Here is a 20,440-nt window from a genome sequence, read left to right as displayed (position 1 = left end):
TCGTGGAAGGAACAGAAAATAGGCAAGCCAGCAAACAGAGGAGTCTCATTACAATGTGAAATAAATGATAGAAAGTAAATAAAGATTAACAGCCAACCGTGAGGGAGAGGATGGTTCATTAGATCGCCCAGTCATTAGATCGGCCAGTCAAGGGTGGTCTCTTTGCGGTGACTTTCAGCTGGGTTCTAAAAGAAAAAACTGGCCTTAGAAGATTCATGAGAAGTATGTTCCAGGCAGTGGGCACGTGTGTGTGTGTGTGTGTGTGTGTGTGTGTGTTATGTTCATTGTTGTTTTCATTATAAGGAACAGGCACATATTCAAATCCCATTAGGAGAAAAAGGAGTTCATTGTATAGAAGAGACCTGAATGTGTTTATAGGTTATGGTGTTTTCTTTATCCTTTTATGCGCAGAATCAGTGGTGCTGACTGCATGTTATGGTTGTTTTGTAAATATTTACCGAATAAATGAACTAATGAAGTCAGTAGAGGAGAAACTGAAAGATAGGGTGATGGTTGATCAAAGAATGTTCCAGAGGAAATGAGAAGAGGGGGACTCCAAAGCACACAGCAGGAGGGGTGCCCCCGAGGTGGGAGTGAAGGAGCCCGGGCAGGAAACACGATTCCTAGTGCAGAGACAGGAAGTGGCGTTCTCTCCTGAGATCTACAGTGTTCCGCTGGAGGAGAGGAGGGTGTTGGCTCGAACCGAGCCAGGTGGACGTGAGCTCAGAGTTCTGAGGAGGTGGGAAGAGTGACTTTGTGTAACTGGAGAGGTGGGATGGTCAGGGACATTTGGAAAGATCACAAGCGTGGGTGTGTGCGCCCAGCCGAGGCTGCGGACCAACCACATGTAGATGGTGGTAGCCGTGGACATGACCGCATGAGGACGTGCCGTGTTAGCAGATAACTGCGTTTCGGGGGCTGCTGACGGATGGGTGTGCCCGTGGTGTAGGACACGGAAATGAACACACTCCGAGTTTGGAGTGAGAGAAAGATTGAAACTGTTATTAAGGAAGTCGTGTAGAAGAGCTGAGCGGTAACAAGAGGAGGGAGCAAAGGGCAGACCTTCCTGAGTCGAAGGCCAGAGTGTGGTGGAGAGAAGGGAATGAGAGAACTGGACGGGACGGAGAGCCTTGCTTTCTCCTCGTTTCTCCACGGGAGGCACTGCACACGTCCAAGTACTAGAAAATACAACAAGAGCTACTTTCTATTGAGTGTGTGTATCAGAAGAAAAGGGAAGAGTTTTCCCTACCCAATTTCATCTCATTCTCATAGCAGATACCATAACCCCCATTTTATTGATAAGAAAACTGAGGCACGGTGAGGTTGAATAGCTTGCTCCTGTTCTTGTAGCTGGGAAGAGGAAACCACATGTGTCTGATGTCGCTAATGCCCCTAACTTCCAAGCTGGGTTGGTAGAGATTTTTTTCTTATTGTAGGAACACCTCTATGGCTCCTGCATCCTGATGTGAGCTGGTCACCCAGGCTGGCTGTATTTATCCATTCACCATGGCGGGATGATGTCCAGATTCCCTGGAGTGATACAGGTGCCTGGCCAGAGTCCAAACCCACACCCTCTTTTCGAGGCTCAGCCTCCCACACCCCGTGCGTCTGCCTGCAGGAATTATTTTCAGTCTCCCAAGGCACCGGGACAGCTTTTGTAGGTGTTGGTGTCTGGCTCAAGTGATGTCCTTCCCCTTCTTCTCCTCCTGGCTGACTTCTTAGAATCCTTCCAAAATGAATGTGAGTATCACCTGCTTTCCCCTTCCCTAAGCTGAAAAAAAAAAAAATGAGAGCAATACCACCTGTCTCCAGGCCATCGCTATAGACCATCCCAGCATCACAGCTCTTCTCTGCACAATAAAATTGTGGGATGCTGACTCCTTGTTCAGGGCTCTGATCACAATCCCACACCCTCATTCCCTTTCATCATCTAGAAGGACCCAGAAAAGAGAGGGGGAACAGGCTCTGATCATCACCAGTGATGGCCTCTGGTAGCAGCCTCAGGAAACCCTGGTTTGTACCCAGACTGCAAAGTGGCCAGGCTGGTCCCTTAGCCTCCTTTTAGCAGCTGCTAAAGGGGGTCCGGGGGGAACCAGACAATTAAAAAAAATGTACTCAATAAATTTGAGACATCTGTGGGTATCATGATATGGATATGATATCACAGCTATTATACTAAAGCAATTTCCAACCCTTTCGTAATTCAAAAATGAAAACAGTTGAGGCCACGACTATATAGTACATGCTACAATTATGTGTTCCAGTGTGTGTGTTTGTGCCCTAACTGACTTCCGGCTCTGGGCCACCCGTAGGGAGGTGGGTGCTTTGTGGAAGTGGCCAGGCCGCCAATTCAGAGGACGGAGATTTCACTTTCTGGTTGGGTGATTGGGGTAAAGACCTTATTTCTCTGGAGCTCCTGTTTCTCTCTGTGTGTAAAATGGCAGGCATGGGAGAGCCTCCCCGGCATTGTTTGAGGCCAGATGACAGCAGGATTGTGAAAAGCGCTTTGTAAACCGTAGCATGCTCTAAGATGGGGAAAATGGTATTATTCCGGAGACCGTTAGAGGCGCTTCTCCAGCAAACTGCCCCCCCCCCCCCAGGTTTCACCTGGAGAGGCTAATTCGGGGAACTCAGCAGCAGCACGGCAGGAAACTCGTGCAGCAAAATCCTTTTGGAAGCAGGGGAAGAATCCCACCGAACGAGATAGAACCGCAAATCAAACCTCGTGGAGACTCTCCTTGGAAGATTACGGGATGAAAAATTAACTTGGCACTGTTTGGGGGCGGGAATGTGGACGGCTGCCCTGGATGCCCCCGTCTTCAGCCTCCGGACACTTTTCCTTCCCCAAAGCCATTTTAGTCAAAGGTCATGTGTGAGTCTTGTCAAAGGCCAGCTTCCAATGGAATCATTGTCCCCCGGGACAGCGGCCCCCTGACTACATCTGCATTGGAGAAATCCCAAAAGCAAACGGCCCAGTGCAAACAAGAGCAGCCCGGGGCAGCCGTCCCGGGGCAGAGCTCACAGGTCCGCCGGCCCCGCAGCAGAGGCCGCGTCCGCAGCGCGGGGGCCCGGACCAGGCGCCCAGACGCCCGCAGCATGACCCGCCGCGCCGATCGGGTACGGTAGGCGCCCCACTCTCTCTCCCTGTCCTCCATTGCTGGGGCTCCCGAGTCCAAGCCGCTGTTCCGTCCGCCCGGGGAAACCTTGCAAAGGGCCTCCAGATTTGCCGGAAAACGGTCCCTGTTGGGCTGCGTTCCCGTGCACTCAGCTGGAGCAATTTCCAGGCGCGCAAGATGCAGAGATTAACTCGTATCGAGTTTTCGTGGCCAGGGAATGTTTGGGTTTGTAAACACTGTGTATTTCGTTTCTGGAAAAAGAGCCGGTGGAACTTGCGGAGAGGGGTCGTGGACGAGCCTCCGTTCACCCAAGTGCTCGAACCCGTGTCGGAGGGGAGCTCCCCGGGCCGCGGCCCGGCTCAGGGTGCTGTGAGCCGTGCGCTCCCGGGGCCGCGGGACGCTCCGCGTTTTGTTTATTACCTGTTGCACAAGGGCTTTGCAGGAAGGATGGGGATTTTTAAAGCCATCTGTTTCGGTAATGTTCTCTGGGATCCCACACTTGTGTCCAGAGGAAAGGGAATCATCTCGCAGCTGGAGGGAGCCCCTTCCGCAGGGCCGGGGCCCCTCCCGGGCTCCACAAAGGAAAGATTTGATTGGCGTGCGCGGAGCCGGGCAAGCCAGTCTCGGGGCCCTTTGAACTTAACTATTTGAACAGGTCTTTCAAATGGATCCGGCTAATTTGGGATAGGAGTTGAGAGAGCCTGGGGTCTCCACGGAGCAGGCGTGCTTTTGATCCGGACTTGGCCATCTCCCAGGGCAGACAGAGCAGGTGGGCACAGCCGGTGTGCGGGCGCAAGCGCTGGGTCAAAGGGTTGTCTTTGCTGCCCTGCCACGCTCTGGTTTCATTTTAACAGGTTAAGCCCAGAACCATTTCTCCCTGATAAAGGGAATGAAAACAAAAGCCTTTCTCGCGCTCAGCAGGAGCTCAGCAGGACGGAGAGGGAAGCGGCGGTGGTGTTTGTTGGTGTGTTTATCGCCAGTGCCACAGAGGGGAGGAGGTTCTCCACTCTTCAGTCCCTTAGATGTTACTGGAACTTCTGCTCCTCGCCATCTCCATTTTGCCCTCCACCTTCCACACCAAACTTCTTGAGAGTGGGTGACACCGGCTGTCTCCACTCCCTCCCCGCTCAGTGACGGCTTTGCACCCTGTCAGCTGGCTGGCCTCTGTGATGGCTTTGAAGGGGCAAAGCTTGGGCAGGGCCACCCAAGACCTCTGTGAGCCCTAGAGCAAGTTCAGCTTTCTCTGGGCTTCTCTGCGTGGTTTTGAACCGTTGGTCGTCCTCCCCCCCCCCCCCTCTCTATCTCGTGACTCTGTCCTGGATCCCCTCTGACTTTCCCAGCGAAACCTGAAGACCTCAAAAAGTCTCCCCTTCAGCAGTGCTGGTGCACCCCTAGAATTCTTCATTCTCTTCCCTTTTCCTCCCTTGGGAAATCTCATTGGTTCCCAAGGCTGCAAACCTTGGGAACACAAACCTATGGCTTAGTCTGATCTTTCTCCTAAGTAGCAATCTTTTATAAGGAACATCTTCACTTTGTGGGGGGCGGGGTGTACTCGGTGTGTGGGTTTTCAGATCAAGGTGTTCTAAACTGAGTTTGTCTTCTCCCTCCTCCTTCTGGGCTTGTTCCTCCTCTTCCATTCGCCCCTACTCAGGGCCTGCCCAGGGTCCAAGTGGGGGCTCCCAATCTCATCCTGAGGGACCACCTCTGTTTCATTCAACCCGATCAGTCTCCGAGTCCCTACGGTACCAAGGCTCTCTTCTACCCTCATCATACAATTCACATCCGTCCCTGTGTCTCCATCTTACTGGGCCTTGTCTTAGTTGAAGTCAGTACCTCCCCGATTCCATCTGGGTCACAGTTGCCCGCTCCGGAGCCCGTCCTGCGTATCCTATCTTACCCACCACACTACGTCCAATGATCTTGCTAAAATGTAAATATCATCATCCTTTTTTGCAGTCTTCAGTAGGTTCCTCTTTTTTTCCTGTTGAGTCTGTGTGCACAGGTGTTTCCAGGCCTTGCCTTTTACCCTGCCCCACAATCTCATCTCTTATCCTTTACTTCCTGTCCACATTTCATGCACGTTGCTTGCAAATTGAGACATACTAAACTATTTAGGAAACATGACTTTCCTCCTTGCCCTTCTCTTGGGTCTGTGTCTATAGTTTTCCTTGAAGAATCAGCTGAGAGCAACTTTCTCTTGGAAACTACCCAGACCATCTGCTCCCCATCCTCCAGAATGGGTGAGATGGCCCTCCCATATTCTTCCAGATCTTACTCTAGTCCTTCTGTCAGTGCATTTACCGGGTCCTCTTTCACATATCTCTTTATCTGTCTGTTTCCTACCTGCCTGGGAACTCCTCAAGGGCGGGGATCAGCACTTTTTGCCTTAGTGTCCTTGGAGCCGATAACCTGGACTCGACTGGGATGCTGAGTGAATTTGTTTGAATTCTGGCGCAGTTCTTGTTCAGGCCTTGAATAGGATGAGAGAGATACAATCTACAAATACAGTATGGTGGAGGATGAAGAGCGAAGGTCAACTGTGATTATCAGGAAAAGGCATGGTCTTCACCTTTTTAACAAAGGAAGGGTTTAGACTTTCTAGGTATTTGAGATAATTCCTCAAGTCTCCTGGCTCACTCTCCAATCCACATCTCAACTTCTGAGTTTCTCTGATAACTCCCTGCGTCTATCCTAACCTTGTTCAAGGCCGGGAAGAGCTGCAGGAAAACCCTTTTGCAGGTTTGCTTTGGCTTTGTGAAGGCGAAGGAATCCTTTTCAGCTGGAACCTGGCATGGCAAGAGGGTCCTGAAGGCCAAGATGGGCGGGCTTCTAGGAGAGCCTTCTGTTAAGCTGCTTCCAAAGATGCTAGCTGGTATCTTCTGATACCAGTCTGCAACGCCTTGGGAGGGACCAGCAGATGAGTTAAGTGTGGCTCGAGTGTGGTAGAAGTTTGGAGAGACTAGAGAGCAGAAAATGCAGCTTTGGTTTTCCAAAGAGAGAAATATGTGCGGCTGAACCTCTAGACAGAGGTGAATGATGAATGGGTTCTATAAAGAATTACTGAAACTGCAAGTTGTTTTTGTTAGAGCTGTGGTACTTTCAAGATCTGGATGGACCCAACTCTTCTTAGCAAAAATGACAAGATGCAGCACAGGCCACTTTCTGTAACTCTAAGAAAGTTCGTGCAAGTCCACACTCTCAGATTCCTTTGAGTTGACATGAACCTCAGGTTAAGAATCTCTAGTCAAGGGTTGAAAAAAAGAAAGCATCTCTACTCAAAGGGTTAATTCATTGGACAGATATTTGGGAGGGCAGGTGGTGATTAGAATACATCCAATTAAACATATTTTCTCTTTTGAGAGGATCCCAGTATAATGTGTGGTGTTGAACCTGAGTCACAGGACCTGGGCTCACATTCCTGTGCTGGCACTCACCAGTTGTGTGACTTTCTCTCTGGATCATGGTTGTATTTTGTATTAAGGAGGGATAATAGATTTTGGAAATTTTTACTAAAATAAAGCACCTGGAATATGGCTATACCTAATGATCACCAGTCAGTTCAAAACCTTGATTTCAGGAAGGGCCCAGATCTTACCTCTTCTTCTGGATTAGAAGGAGGCATGTGGGCTAAATGACGACCTGGTTGAGTGTGTTTGTTAAAGGCTACTGGATTAACAGGTGGATGTCTTTGCTGGTATGCTCTGGGCTCTGTCCTTACCCCTCTTTTATTCAATATCACTGACATCCATAAAGGCATAATACATTGATCACATTTGCTTAGAAAAAGGCATCAGGATTAGGAGTCCAAAAACTAATAATCAGTTATAGTCTATTTTGGCTTTTTACATTGTGGAGATGTACGCAGAAATAGATATAAAATGTATTGTGCATGAGTCCTAAAAGTCAATTGCAAAGGATTGGGTGTATCTGTGTGAGAGGAAGAGGGGTGGGGGAGTGAGAAGTAGAGCGAGGAAGAGGAAGAGGGAGAATGAGAGGGGAAGAAAGGAGGGGCAGAGAGGCAAGGGGCAGGAAGTGACAGAGAGGGAAAGTTTAAGATAAAAGTCATGGCTTCGTGCAATTAAGGTTTAGGAATTTGACAACAGAATCAATAGTGAGATGTAGCCTCTAAAATAATGTTAGGTTTTGTTGTTTTTTTTTTTTTTAAATATTTATTTATTTATTTATTTGACAGAGATCACAAGTAGACAGAGAGGCAGACAGAGAGAGGTGGGGGGGGGGAAGCAGGCTCCCTGCTGAGCAGAGAACCCGATGCAGGACTCGATCCCAGGACCCTGAGATCATGACCTGAGCCAAAGGCAGCAGCCTAACCCACTGAGCCACCCAGGTGCCCTAAAATAATGTTAGGTTTTATTTTAAAAAGTATAGAATATAGAACATGGAGGGTGACAGTCATTCTCCTTTGTATTGTGCAGACCATATCAGAACTATTGTTTCTAGTTCTGGTTGATACATATTAATCCATTAGCATTTTTAAAGCATTTATTATGCACCAATCATTGTGCCAGATGCCAATGGTGCTAAAAAATATAGACTTGCTTTCATGGAGTTCAGAATATAGCAAAGGTACTAGAAGAATAAGCAGCTGATTCAAATCCAGTGTGATAATAGGGGAAACTTAGGTCCCTGTGGAACCACCTAACAAGGGATATTTAGTTCAGACTTTGTGGGACCAGGGTAGACTTTTTAGAGGAAGTGATGTTTAGGGTGAGTCGGCGTTCTCAAGGTGCAAGTGATGGAGAGAAGAGATTCCAAACATAGGAGACGGTGCCTTCAGTAGGCTGAACTAAGACAGGGGGACAGAGAGATGAGGGGGTGAGAGAGAGAGATAGCGGGGTGGGAGGGGCTGGGCCATCATGTAGCGCAGCTGTACTTGATCCCTGGGAGGGATTCGTTAAGAGAATCATTAACACTGTAAGCAAGGCGCAGTCTCGATCAGTTTTAAGTTTCGGAAAGATCATTCAGGCCGCAGAATGGACAATGGGCTGGAGGGATGGTTGAGGAGGGGGGGTGTTGTGATACCATAAACTAGAGAGGATGATGGCCCCAACCTCATGGCAGAGAGAAGAGGACAAGAGTGGACCGATTCAGAAGCTCTCAAGGAGACATTAAGCAGAGTGACCACCTGCGGGAGTGCTGTAAGAAGGTGGCCCAGGACCTCTGCCTGCCCAAGGGAAGACTTAGAGGGGTCTGATGTCTTTCCATCTTTCACTCTCATGTGGAAGGGCGATTAGTGTTGTGCTGGTGTCTCTGAGATGGCAGAGCTGGGCCAAATGGGTGGGAGATACAGGGAGATACATTTTAGCTCCATACAAGGAGGAATTTTCTAACAGACCTCTTCCAAGGCAACGAGCATTTTTGTCACAGGTATTTGAACAAAAACAGTAGGTAACTATTCTTGTCAACTGTATTGTCAAGAGGAGGCCGGGCTGGGTGGGCGCTGACATTTCTTTCCAACTCCGAGATTCCAGGGTTCTGTGTGTGAAGTTCCACTATCTCAGCCCGGCATTTAAGGGCCGGGGTGATCCGGGCCTTTGCGCGGCACCCATAGGTCCTGGTTTCCTTGAGCAGTCCTAGTGCTGGCCTGCTGTCTCCTGGTAGCTCTTGAGAATTCCCACATTCACTGTCCAAGGGTCTTAGCTGGAACAATGAATTTTCTGACCATTCATCCCCCTGCTTTAATATTCCTGCCTAGTCCCCTGGCATCCTGTTAGAAACCCTAGAAACGAAGCATACTGAACTATTTGTTACTCTCCGAGGAGACTCGGCATTTTGCTGTGTGTTTGTTTACTTTTGCCCTTTCCTATGTCAGGAACACCCCTCCTCTGCCCAACCTCTTTACCTCATTGAGAAGATACTTTTTTCATCAAGGCTTGACCTAAATCAAATGCTGAGTCCTTCATCAAGGCCTCCTTTAGCATCCTAGGCTGAATTATAGTGTTGAGTACCTAATTATTTTTATACGTACCTGGGCTCCTTCTGTTATCCCCTAAAAGTCCAGTACTGACATCTATGAAACATTCAGTAACCCTGGGGTATGAACGGTGTTAGGTCTAAGGCAAGAACCTTTCAGAAGGAAATTTCCACTTGTTAAAAAAGTCCTATTTTCATTTTATAAGGGAAACATGCATTTTGTAGGAAAAAGCTAAATAAGGAAATTATCCAGAAGAAAAAAAAATTGTCTACAGTCTCAGTACCTGGAGATAAGCATATGAACACATGGGTAAACACCCGCCTATGATTTTATGCACATTTAGTCTTAAAATCCTGCGAATCATTCTGTAGCCTGTTTTTCACTTAATAATATACCAAGAGTATTATCCCAAGACAGTATGTATTTTTCAAAAACATGATTTTTAATGAGTGCATTGTGTTCCATTCTGCTGTCTCATAACTTGTTTGACAAACTCCTCTTGGTGGACATCAGGCTATTTCTACTTTTTTGATAGCACAAATGATGTTATAATTATCCCCAAGACAGGTCCCCATGCACCCACATATCTATTCTATATGGGATGTTTATAATTTCTCTAATGACAAGATGGTTTATGACTAAAATAAGGATACTGAGTTGCTAAGAAAGTAAGATTTTTTTTTTAAAAGTTTAATTTTAAAAAATTTTTATAAAGATTTACATACTTATTTTAGAGATAGAGACAGAGAAAGCACAAGTACAGGGGGAGGGGCAGAGGGAGAAGGAGAGAGAGAATCTCCAGCAGACTCCCCACAGTGGCCCCCTGACATGGGACTTGATCTCATAAAACTGAGATCATGACCTTGAGATCATGAGCTGTGCCCATATCAAGAGTCAAGCACTCAACCGATGTAACTACCCAGGCTCCCCTGATTTTACTTTAAAAAACTTCATTCCTATTCCATGCTATATAGATATATAATATATAAGACATGTAAATTTATTTATTTATTTATTTTAAAGATTTTATTTATTTATTTATTTGTCAGAGAGAGAGAGAGAGAGAAGAGAGAGAGAGAGAGCACAGGCAGGCAGAATGGCAAGTAGAGGCAGAGAGAGAAGCAGGTTCCCTGCTAAGCCACAAGCCTGATGTGGGACTCGATCCCCAGAACCCTGGGATCATGACCTGAACTGAAGGCAGCGGCTTAACCAACTGAGCCACCCTGGCATCCCAAGATTTTAAAATTTTTATGTGATTATATATTTACTAACGTTTTAGAAAGATTTTTTTTAAATATTTTATTTATCTATTTGAGAGAGAGACAGTGAGAGAGAGCATGAGCGAGGAGAAGGTCAGAGAGAGAAGCAGACTCCCCATGGAGCTGGGAGCCCGATGCGGGACTCGATCCCAGGAATCCAGGATCATGACCTGAGCCGAAGGCAGTCGTCCAACCAACTGAGCCACCCAGGCGTCCCGAGCGTTTTAGAAAGATTTAATGAGAGCTTCTGATTTGGAGATGTGGTAACAGTTAGTAAGCTTGATGCAGAAGTGAGAGATAACCAATAAATACATTTTTTAAAGAACTGAGTTTGAAATCTAAAAACTTCAACATCTCTGTGAGTATCAGTGTGACAAATTTTTATTTTTATGCTAAATATAAGGAAAAATGATAACAAGTATGTTACAGGATAAAGATAATTCTCTAAAACGAAGGACACTACCTAATATTTTGTTGTCTGGGGAAGGTATATGGCCATGGCTTTAGATCCTTATTCTGAAGTAAATAATTTATCATCTTAGACACTCAGCAAACAGGTAGGTCTCCACTGTAGAGTGAAGTGTGTTCATCTGAGAAGCAGGCCTTGATTAGGAAACACTGTGAATCGGTTTGCTACTTCTTAACAAAATAAATGAAAGATGTTTTCATGGGTTGAATTGTGCCTTTCCTTTACCTCCCATGTGAAATCCTAACCCTTGAGTACCTAAGAATTTGACCTTATTTGGAGGTGAGAAATGGCTCACATGATTATGGAGGCCAAAAGTCCCAAGATCTGTTGTTTGCAAGCTGGAGAATCAGGAAAACTGGTGGTGTAATTTAGTTTGAGTACAAAGAATGGGAGGCTGATGGTATAAGTCCCAGTCTAAGTCCATCAGGGGCATAGATGTATGAGGGCAGAAGAAGAAGATGGATGTCCCCGCTTAAGCAAAAAGGGCAAATGTGCCCTTCCTCCACCTTTTTATCCTATTCAGGACCTCAGTGGATTGGGTGATGCATTGGTGAGGGTCATCTTTATTCGATTCGACCCAAATGCTAATCTCTTCCAAAAACATTCTCATAGACATACCCAGAAATATTTTTTACCAAGTATTGGGTCATCCCTTAGCCCAATCTAATTATCACATAAGACTAACCATCACAGGGTCTTCACAGAGGTAATCAAAGTAAAGTGAGATCAACAGGGTGAATCCTAATTCAATAGGACTGGTGTCCTTACATAAAGGGGAAATTTGATACAGAGATACACATAGAGACAAGAGGAAGGAAGAAACACAGGGAGAATATGGCCATCTATAAAGCCAAGAAGAGAGTCCTGGAACAGATCCCTCCCTCACAGCCCTTAGAAGGAACCCACCCCGCCCACACCTTGATTTTGGACTTCCAGCCTCCAGCACTGGGAGTTAATAAGTTTCCGTTACTCAAGCCATTTGGTATGTGATACTTTTGTTATGGCTTAATACAAGCTTAAATTAGTACAGATTTCATGAGCGCTTAATTCCTTGGCATGGTTTCAACTAGTAACACTCATTATTATTATTTTGCTCTTCAGTCACTGTTATTTATTTATTTATTTCTGAGATTCTGCTGTTATTTGCAGGAATGGTAGATGACAATGTTTTGCTTTTCTTAGTTAGCAAAGCATTTCCATATTCACAATCTTCTTTGACCCCGACCAAAGCATGAGAGATGATAATTCTTATATCTCTGTTTTAGGAATAGGAATTGGAGGTTCAGAGAGATTCAAGATTACGCAGGTTAGATGTGGTAGAGCTGAAACTCAAACATAGAACTTTTGATACTAAATACTTTGTTACTTTCACCTTCATGGGCATGTCAAATACCATCTTTTGTCTTAAAGTTTGAAAAGACATGGGTTGTGGCATGCTGAGTCATATTTCTCTCTCTCCCTCCCTCTTTTTTATTTCTAAATCCCCTGAGAAAGATTTTATAATCCTACTTGTTGGAAGATATCTGATGCCTAAAGGCACCTACTTCTCCCACGTCTTCATTATCAAATATTTATCAGGACTTGAGGCGCCTGTGTTTATGCGTGCAGAATATTTCTTCTCCACTCAGAAGCTTTGTTTACTGACAAACCGGGCTTTCTCAGTGCACAGTTTGATTGCTGACAAATCCAGTTGCAAAATTTGGACATGTTGGATATAATTGGGGTTTTCCATCATTAATACCGCTCAGATATTAATTCAACAGAGTGTCGTGAAGGGTGCCTCACAGTTTCCAGAAGCTGCTTGACTTTAATCAGCAGGAACAAATGCAAGATTATTGCACTTTTTCCTTGGGTGACCTAAGCTTGTTCTTGGCACCCGTGAGCGCAGAGCACTGGTTGTCTCATAGTGTTTCAGTGGCTTCTACCCAGGGGACTTATTAGTTTTGAACCTTGGGGATAATTCCATAAGAATGTAATTCTTTTCCTCCCTGAAGGAACAAAATGTTGCTTGTGTTGGGTTATTCTTGTTATGGGACAAGACCAGTGTCTTCCAAATTGTGGAATCATAGAGGTCTATAGGTAAGTTTGTCAGATTTAGGAAAAACAAGCAAACCAAAACAGGCCACAATAACAACAGAAAAACCCAAGATTCTCTGGTTAAACTTCAATTTTAAATAATCAATGAATGCCTTTTTACTGTGAACGTGTCCTCAATATTGCAAATACTAAAAGATGATGGTCTCCAGCAGCCCTACTTATAAAGTGATGTTAGGGATAGAGTGTTGGTAATTTTTCAACATTTCAAAAAAGTCTATGAAAGTTATCCATTTACCCAAGTAAGGCTTCAGAAGTTCCTAACAATGTTAAATTTACTTGATTTTGAGGTTGGAATTTTTTTTGACCCAAGTTGAAAGCACTGGTCATCTCATGCTGAAACCATAATTATACTATCTTTTTTGATGAGTTGTTGTATGTTAGGGATCACGCAGAGCACATACATTATCTCTTGTAATCTTCAAAATCAGAGGCTGGCAAATTATAGCCCATAGGCCAAATCTGGTTGCTGCCTCTTTGGTAAATAAAATTTTCTTGGGACACAGCCAAACCCCTTTGTTTCTGGAGAGTCTGTGTGTGCTTTCACGCTGTAAGAGCAAGTTGGGTAGTTATGAGAAGGATCACTGCGTGGCCTGCAAGACTGAAGATATTATGATCTGGCCCTTTATAGACAAAGATTGCCCGCACCTGCTCAAAACCACCCTTTGAAGGACTTACTGATATTCTCATTTTTAGAATGAGAAAAAATGAAGGCCTCTAGGGGTTCAATAATTCAGCAATGTCTCTCAGCTCTTAGGAGTGCCTTCGACGTGAAGCGATGGAGGCTTCTCACAGCTCTTCGAATTCAAACAAAGGTCTGCTGAATTCCAAAACTTCCGCTCTTTCTACAGCTGATGTGAAGGCTGATTTTAGATTGTACCTGTCTTAAGTGGGCGTAACCATGCAGAATATGAGTTATGATTTGATAACAATTAAAGGCCATCCATCTCTGAGACCAGGAAGACGGGATGGGTAGTGGTTCAAGCACTCAGGCTCTGTTTATGCCCCTTCATTCTCTGTACATCTGCTTCTGCCCTCGTAATTTACAGATGATAATAGTACCTATAGGTGTGATTGTTACCCAGATTCAATGAGATGATGTCTAAGAAGAAATTAGCAGAGTGCATGTAATCCACACAACATGTTATTTTTAGTTCCAATGACTATTATTTCAAACTCAGGGTTAAAGAAGAGTTTGGGAAAGTTGGGAACATTTGCCATGGTTGGTGGACAGAACACCTCAACCAGGAAGTTTGCCTAGCATAGCTACCCCTGCGGGCTGGATAACAGTTAGGAAGGATGCTCTTCCAACTTCACTGGCACAGACGTCTTTGGTCTGAGCATGTTCTTGGCTGGCCATGTTTGCCTTGGGAAGGCGTGTTGTGAGATGTTACAGGATGTTCATCCCGAGTTCGCTGGATCCTAAACCCCTTATTACTATTACCCCCGATTATTTATAGTCTTACCATCCACTCCCAGTGGCTCTAAACTGACTAAAAATGTAGTCAGCCTGCCAGGGAATGACCTTCCTAAATAACACAAGACAAGCAATTTTCCTAAGAAACACCTCAATCTATAATTTGATCCTTAGGCAAAAACAAGGAAAATTTAAAAAAAAAAACAGTTTTTACCAGTATTCTCACCCTCCAAAGCAAATTTTCTGTGTGGAATCCCTAGGAATAAAATTTGTAAGTAGGATGTATTGAGCGTCTTAGAATAGCCTTGATCTGTTGAGGAGATGAGCAGATGAAGTTGTTCCCTGAGAAGGATGGGAGTCTCCGGCAGGCTTGAAAAGCCTGGAAAAGTTTTTGATGCTGTGTACAAACACTTTGGCTAGTCAATTTGAAGTAACTGAAGACACGGCTGAGGCTCCTGGAGGCCTTGTTCCAGTGAAGAGGCGTACGTGTGTGTGGACATCAGCAACATGGGTCTGGGGTTTCCCCAGCCTGTCTTGGGTGTGTGGGGACAGGGACAAGAAAGTGGCCATATTTTCTAAGGTTGAGCCTTAGAGAACTCCAGCCTCGGGGACCAGGCTGGGGAAGGACAGAAGGAGAAGGCCCCAGCCAACCCTGCCGCCATTTCACAGAAAGGGGCAGGGCTGAACATTGAACCTAGATTCATGCCTGACTCTAAGAACTCTCTACTTTTCCCTAAATTATAACCAAAAGAAGAATCATACTTGCTCTCAGAATGTTTCCATTTGGCTGTGTTGGACTGCCATGAAGCAGCTTGAACTGCATGAAGGAAATCATTCATTCACCCCGTGTGGTCATCGATGAGGGGTGGGCCACACAGCGCGTGGAAGCGCAAATCACAGCTGTGATCACCACGACCTCGGGTGCTGAGGAAAGCCTTGTCAGGCTGGAGCTGACGTGATGCTGCCAGTCGGCATACCGTTCGAGTTCTTCACAATGCGTCCTTGAGTCCATAGGATGGGCCCTCATTAAAATGCAGGCCATGTGCCTCCCACTTGTGTATTCCTTTCATTCCTAAACAAACACCAGTCTAATAAAGAGGCAAGCGAGGCAATGCAGGACACAAGTCCGCCTGGGAATGCAGGTGTTTCCAAGACGTTAGGCTGCGTCTAGCCAGCTGCCGCTGCACCGTGAGCTCTGAATGTCCCCCGGCACTCTGGGATTCAAGGGTAGCATTGCCCGCCGTGCTAATTACACACGGGGACCCGCTGCCAAGCGAGGTTGCGTGGGCAGCCATCTCTCTATCTGTCTGGGGAATGCGGCCGGTCCAGAGGCAGGAGCTTCAGCTCAATCCTGGCAAACTTTCAGGAGGTGGTGGAGATGCAGTCCCCGTCCTCAAGACTCTTTTGGTTCAGGGAGAATTTTGGACAGAACGAACACAACAGAGAGGGCAAGGTGCGGTGGAGAGATCAGGGACTTTGAGCCATTCAGACGAGGTGTAAATCCTTTCCCCACCACTCGTAAAATAGGATTCGATGATAGAAGGTTATGCGATCATATAAGGTCATTATATAGTACCTTCGCGGGTGGTTAATTATTATAATCATTGTTATATCTATTATTGTCATTATCAGAATATGGCAGATTCTTGTTTTTTTTTAATTTTTTTATTTTTGGCAGATTCTTGTTTTAACAAGGATGACTTTTGGATGACTTTTGGCAAATTACTCAAACTCTTCATCTGTAAAATCAGATAATCTGAATGGCTTTATTTGTGTGGTTCCAGGGCTGGCTGTGGTCTCGCATCATTCCCACCATCCTGTTTTATCCTTTACTCAGAGCTCTTAACACTAATTGACATATTTGTATATTTTATGTCTTTTCCGTCCAACAAAATATAAGCTCCTCAAGCAGGCTTTCGGGTTCTTTTCTTAATTGCTGGTGCCTTTTCTGCCTAAAAGAGTATTTGCTGCCTAAATGGATGAACGAGCGAGAGCGTGCTGACCCCTATGTTAAATGTTTGGCCCATGGTTTGCTCCCGGTAGGGGTGACTGCGCTCGGGGCCATTATTATGATTAGAATGTGTTGTGTGCAGTGAGAGGAACCAATACACAGAGTTTGCTCCCAGCTCCGTCAGGCGGCGATCTTTGGCCTTAGCGCTGGCATCTCATCAACGGTGTTGTCATTGGGTAAAACAACTGGGTCATTGTCAATAGTAAGGTCACATGAGATTAACTGCAAAAATAAGAGTTAGAGCATTTTGGTCAATTCTCAGGAAGAAGGGGAAGCAGCAGCCGAAAGGGAGAGCACACTGGGAAAAGGAGAAAACGGCATCTTTTGCAAAGTGCTCTGTGACCTGAGGCCTTCGGCTACATAGCTGTGACGGAGCTCCGCCAACTCCAAACCTTGAAGGCATGCAAAACCAGCTGCCTCGGTCAGGGGACCGAGAGCATCGGTAGAATCGTTCCAACCAGCAGTTGGTGCCAAAATGAGAAACTGTTCTTTACAGAGTCTGTTCTGTATCTGAACTTAAAAAAAAAAAAAAAAAGACTTATTTATTTTAGAGAGAGATAGAGAGAAAGAGTGGCAGGGAAGGGGCAGAAGAAGAGAGGAAATCTCAAGCAGACTCCCCACTGAGCACAGAGCCAGATGCAGAGCTCAATCCCACGACCCTGAGATATGACCTGAGCTGAAATCAAGAGTCCAATGGTTAACTGACTGAGCCACCCAGGCGCCCCTGTATCTGAACTCTTAAAGATACCAAGAGAAAACCCCCTCAACTGCCCTCTACATGTGAGGTTGGATGACTTTTTTTTTTTTTAAAGTAATAAACTCAATATATCAAAGCACAGTAGACTATGTTCTATATTAACTAGAAGGTTAATAGAAGTTCTTAGAAGCTAGACTCTGGTTACACAGACCTGAGTTTGAGTGAATTTGCATGAACTTGGGCAAATCCCTTCAACTTCTATGAGCCTCTGTCAAAAAGAGAAATCAATATGTACTTTGCAAGACTGTTGAGAGAATCTCTGAGCCATGTCTGGCATATTCTAAGTGCTCAATAGATGGTAGCTATTATAATTAACAATTAATGTCACAAGGACCTTTTAACTTAATCCCCCCAACAACTCTGTGAGGGAGGGGTTGGTATCACTCCCATTTTACATATTTGGAAGCAGAGGTCTAGTGAGGTATCCTAACTCAGGCCACACAGCTAGTGAACATCTGAGTTATGACCTTAACCAAGCCTGACAGCCCAGTATTTTAGAAATTACCAAGTTGTATAACATCTCTCATTAGAGCCCCTGAAGTTTAGTGGGATGCTGTAAAGTTCAGAACGTCTGCATTCTCTTGCATAATGCTCTATTGGAAAGCTGAGGTCATTGTATTTCAACTTTGCAGTGGCCCTCTGTTTACAGAGTATTATAAGAGACCTGTAAGGCTAGGAGAAGAGGTATAAGGTCAGCTCATTTTATGCCTATATTTTAGATCTACCCAGAGCGGATTGCTTTATCTCTTACTTAAGTCCATCAAATGGTTCTTCCCTCACTTTATCTAGATTTTTGTTCAGATGTCCTCTCTGCAGAGAGGCCTCATTACCATCCAATTGAAAATAGCTGCCCCCTTTCCTTTTTGTTCTCTGCTCAGCTTTGTTTTCCTTATCACTTATCAACTATCTGGCATTATGATACATTTCTTCTCCCGCTAGAGTGTGGGATCTTGGGGAAGAGGCTTTGTCCTGTTCCTTTTGTGTCCTTAATGCCTGATGCATATTAAGGGCTCAATAAAAGTTTAAATAAGCTAATGAATGAGTGAATTAATGAGGGGATTGGGTAACATGGACTCCTCATCATCCTACTAAAGCCTTTCTCAAGTACTGAAACGACCTCCAAAGTAAACCCAATCCAGATGGGAGTCCAGGCTGTGCCAGGCTCAGCTGAACTTCTCTCTCCTGGATTGGGGAGTAATTGCCTTTGAAAGGAACCCAAGGTATAATGAGGTCATTGAGAGCTGTGGTCAAGCATCGCCTTCCACAGAACCTGCAGGTAACAAAAACTCCCAGCTCTCTTTTACAAAAATTGTTATCGGAGGAAAAGCCAAAAGGGCAGGAAGATGGATTGTGTCCCATTCTGCCATTCAGATATCCTGTGCAGAAAGACAATCTCAGGAGTATAATTGGCAGAATATGTAAATTGCATCTATAATGCCTCCAACAAAAAATCTGCAAGACGAGAGGGCTCCCTGGGAGTGGAGTGGAACAGAGATGGAATGAGCCAGTTCTCAGTGTCCCCCTAACATACCCGTTGCATACCTCTGTGACAGAACTCACCAGAGTGTGCTTAACAACCTGTTGACTTCCACATCTCCCAGTCAAAACATGTTTTTTATGTCAATATCCCCATAGCCCTGGCATAGCGTACACTCGCGATAACCGTTAGCTTATGTTGTAGTGAGTGCTTGTGAAATCTGCCTTGAATCAATGTTATATGAATTTGTAAAACTCTGGATTCTCAAAGTTGAGGGCAATTGTCTGACAATGATGGGCCTTTTCTCTAATCTCCTGGGAACCTTGAAATGACATGGTTTTGATGCCCACAGTTATGGTCAGTCACTTCCTCACTTCCAACCAATTTTTTTTGGGGGGGGGGTGAGAACTAAGTCAGCCTAGAATAGAATTTAATCTGTGGCTTCTGATATGTTCTGAATCCGGAGACATTATCAAGTATTAAGACTTATCAAACATTCATCAGATTCTCTACTTTGAATAAACTCATGTTTCTCCCAGCAAATAGTTAATGTTCCCATCCCTTCTAGATTTTCCCAGTTTTGTAATCCTCATTAGGAAATCATGGAGAACAGAGGAGTCCCCCATTTAACTGATACTTGAACTCGGGCAGGTCTCCTGATATACTTGAGCTTGTTTTCTCATATACTAACAATACCAATACCGTGAAAGTTTTAAAGAAGGTTACAGAAGGCAATACATATGTATATAAATGTCTCTAGTATGTTGTCTGGCAAAGAGCAGACCTAGGAAATTACTAGCTATCACTTAAGGAGCGTCTGGTCCATGCCAGGGGTGGTATCATGCATACATACTTGCTTTCCCCTTTCCCTCCACCTTGTCTGAGCTGCCATGATCTCTCCCAGTCAAAGGTATGTTAACTCTGTGATCTTGCCTATGAGTAGACTTCTGGTTTTCCTGATCACAAAGTAGAAAGAGTGAGCGGGCCTTGGTTCTTCTCATAGGGCTTTTTTTTTTTTTTTTTAATTGTTAAAGTTAAAAATTTAATTAATTTTTAAATTAAAAAAATGCCTTGACATATAACATTATATAGTTTCAGGTGTCCAACAGAATGATTCTCTATTGGTATGCATTGCAAAATGATCACCCCAATAAGTTTAGTTAATATCTGTCAGCAAACATAGCTAGAGAATTCTTTTGGTTGAGACGAGAACTTTTAAGGTCTACCTTTTTGTTGACTTTCAGATATGCGATACAGTATTATTATTGTCACTATGCTGTGTATTATATCCCTATGACTTATGTGTTTTGTATCTAGAAGTTTGTACTTTTTGACCCCCTTCACCCATTTTGCCTACTCCTTGTCCCCCGCCTCTGGGTGTATGAGCTTTTTTTAGAGTCCAGCCATTAAGTGAGTTCATTCCGTGTTTGTCTTTTCTGTCTGACTTATTTCAGTGAGCATAACGTCCTCAAGGGCCGTCCATGTTGTTCCAAGACATTGTTCTTGAATTCCCACAGCTGTCCCACAAACTCTGATTACAGTGTGTTGCCATTAAGATCCAAGCCCCTTGAGATCTGTAGGCGAGAACTGGGTTTTCATTTTATTTTAAAGTAAAAAGGAAACAGGGAACTTGATTAAAGTATTATGACCGAGACTGAAGTAGTCCGAAAGAGATCCTCCTATTTTTAGGAATGTGAAGGGTTTCATCACACACAGGGGCTGGTTTAAATAGGTCCACACCACGACTCAAATGCTTGTCCCTGTTAATTGAAAGGTTTGGAGGGTAACTGAGGTGACTCTGTACACAGCTTGGAAGGCACTGACCTGAGAGCTGAAGGTCAGGGTTAATGTTCCTTTCCTGTGGGTCCAGATGCTTTGGAATTTGCTTCACTGCAGGGATAATCTCAC

At 44.9% G+C, this 20,440-nt stretch overlaps 1 protein-coding gene across 6 annotated transcripts in view; it reads left to right on the top strand.

The window, feature by feature from the left end:
- The first annotated feature begins 2,851 nt into the window (after positions 1–2,851).
- Positions 2,852–20,440, top strand: part of ENPP2 (ectonucleotide pyrophosphatase/phosphodiesterase 2) — a 106,844-nt gene continuing 89,255 nt past the window's right edge. For 4 of the 6 annotated variants that reach the window (XM_004743491.3, XM_004743489.3, XM_004743488.3 and 1 more), the window contains exon 1: positions 2,854–3,117. In XM_004743491.3, coding sequence (XP_004743548.1) covers positions 2,869–3,117 — 249 coding nt within the window. In that variant the 5' untranslated portion in view covers positions 2,854–2,868. Of the gene's footprint in view, positions 3,118–20,440 lie in introns of all 6 variants that reach the window. The other 2 variants (XM_004743486.3, XM_004743485.3) reach the window with 2 other exon arrangements.

This window comes from Mustela putorius, unplaced genomic scaffold (genome assembly GCF_011764305.1).
Source record: "Mustela putorius furo isolate JIRA1106 unplaced genomic scaffold, ASM1176430v1.1 tig00000228_pilon_pilon_pilon, whole genome shotgun sequence".
In the NCBI taxonomy this organism is placed as follows: Eukaryota; Metazoa; Chordata; class Mammalia; order Carnivora; family Mustelidae; genus Mustela; species Mustela putorius.
The sequence above is the reverse complement of the archived record's forward strand: the minus strand, read 5'-3'. Positions and strand labels throughout refer to the sequence as shown.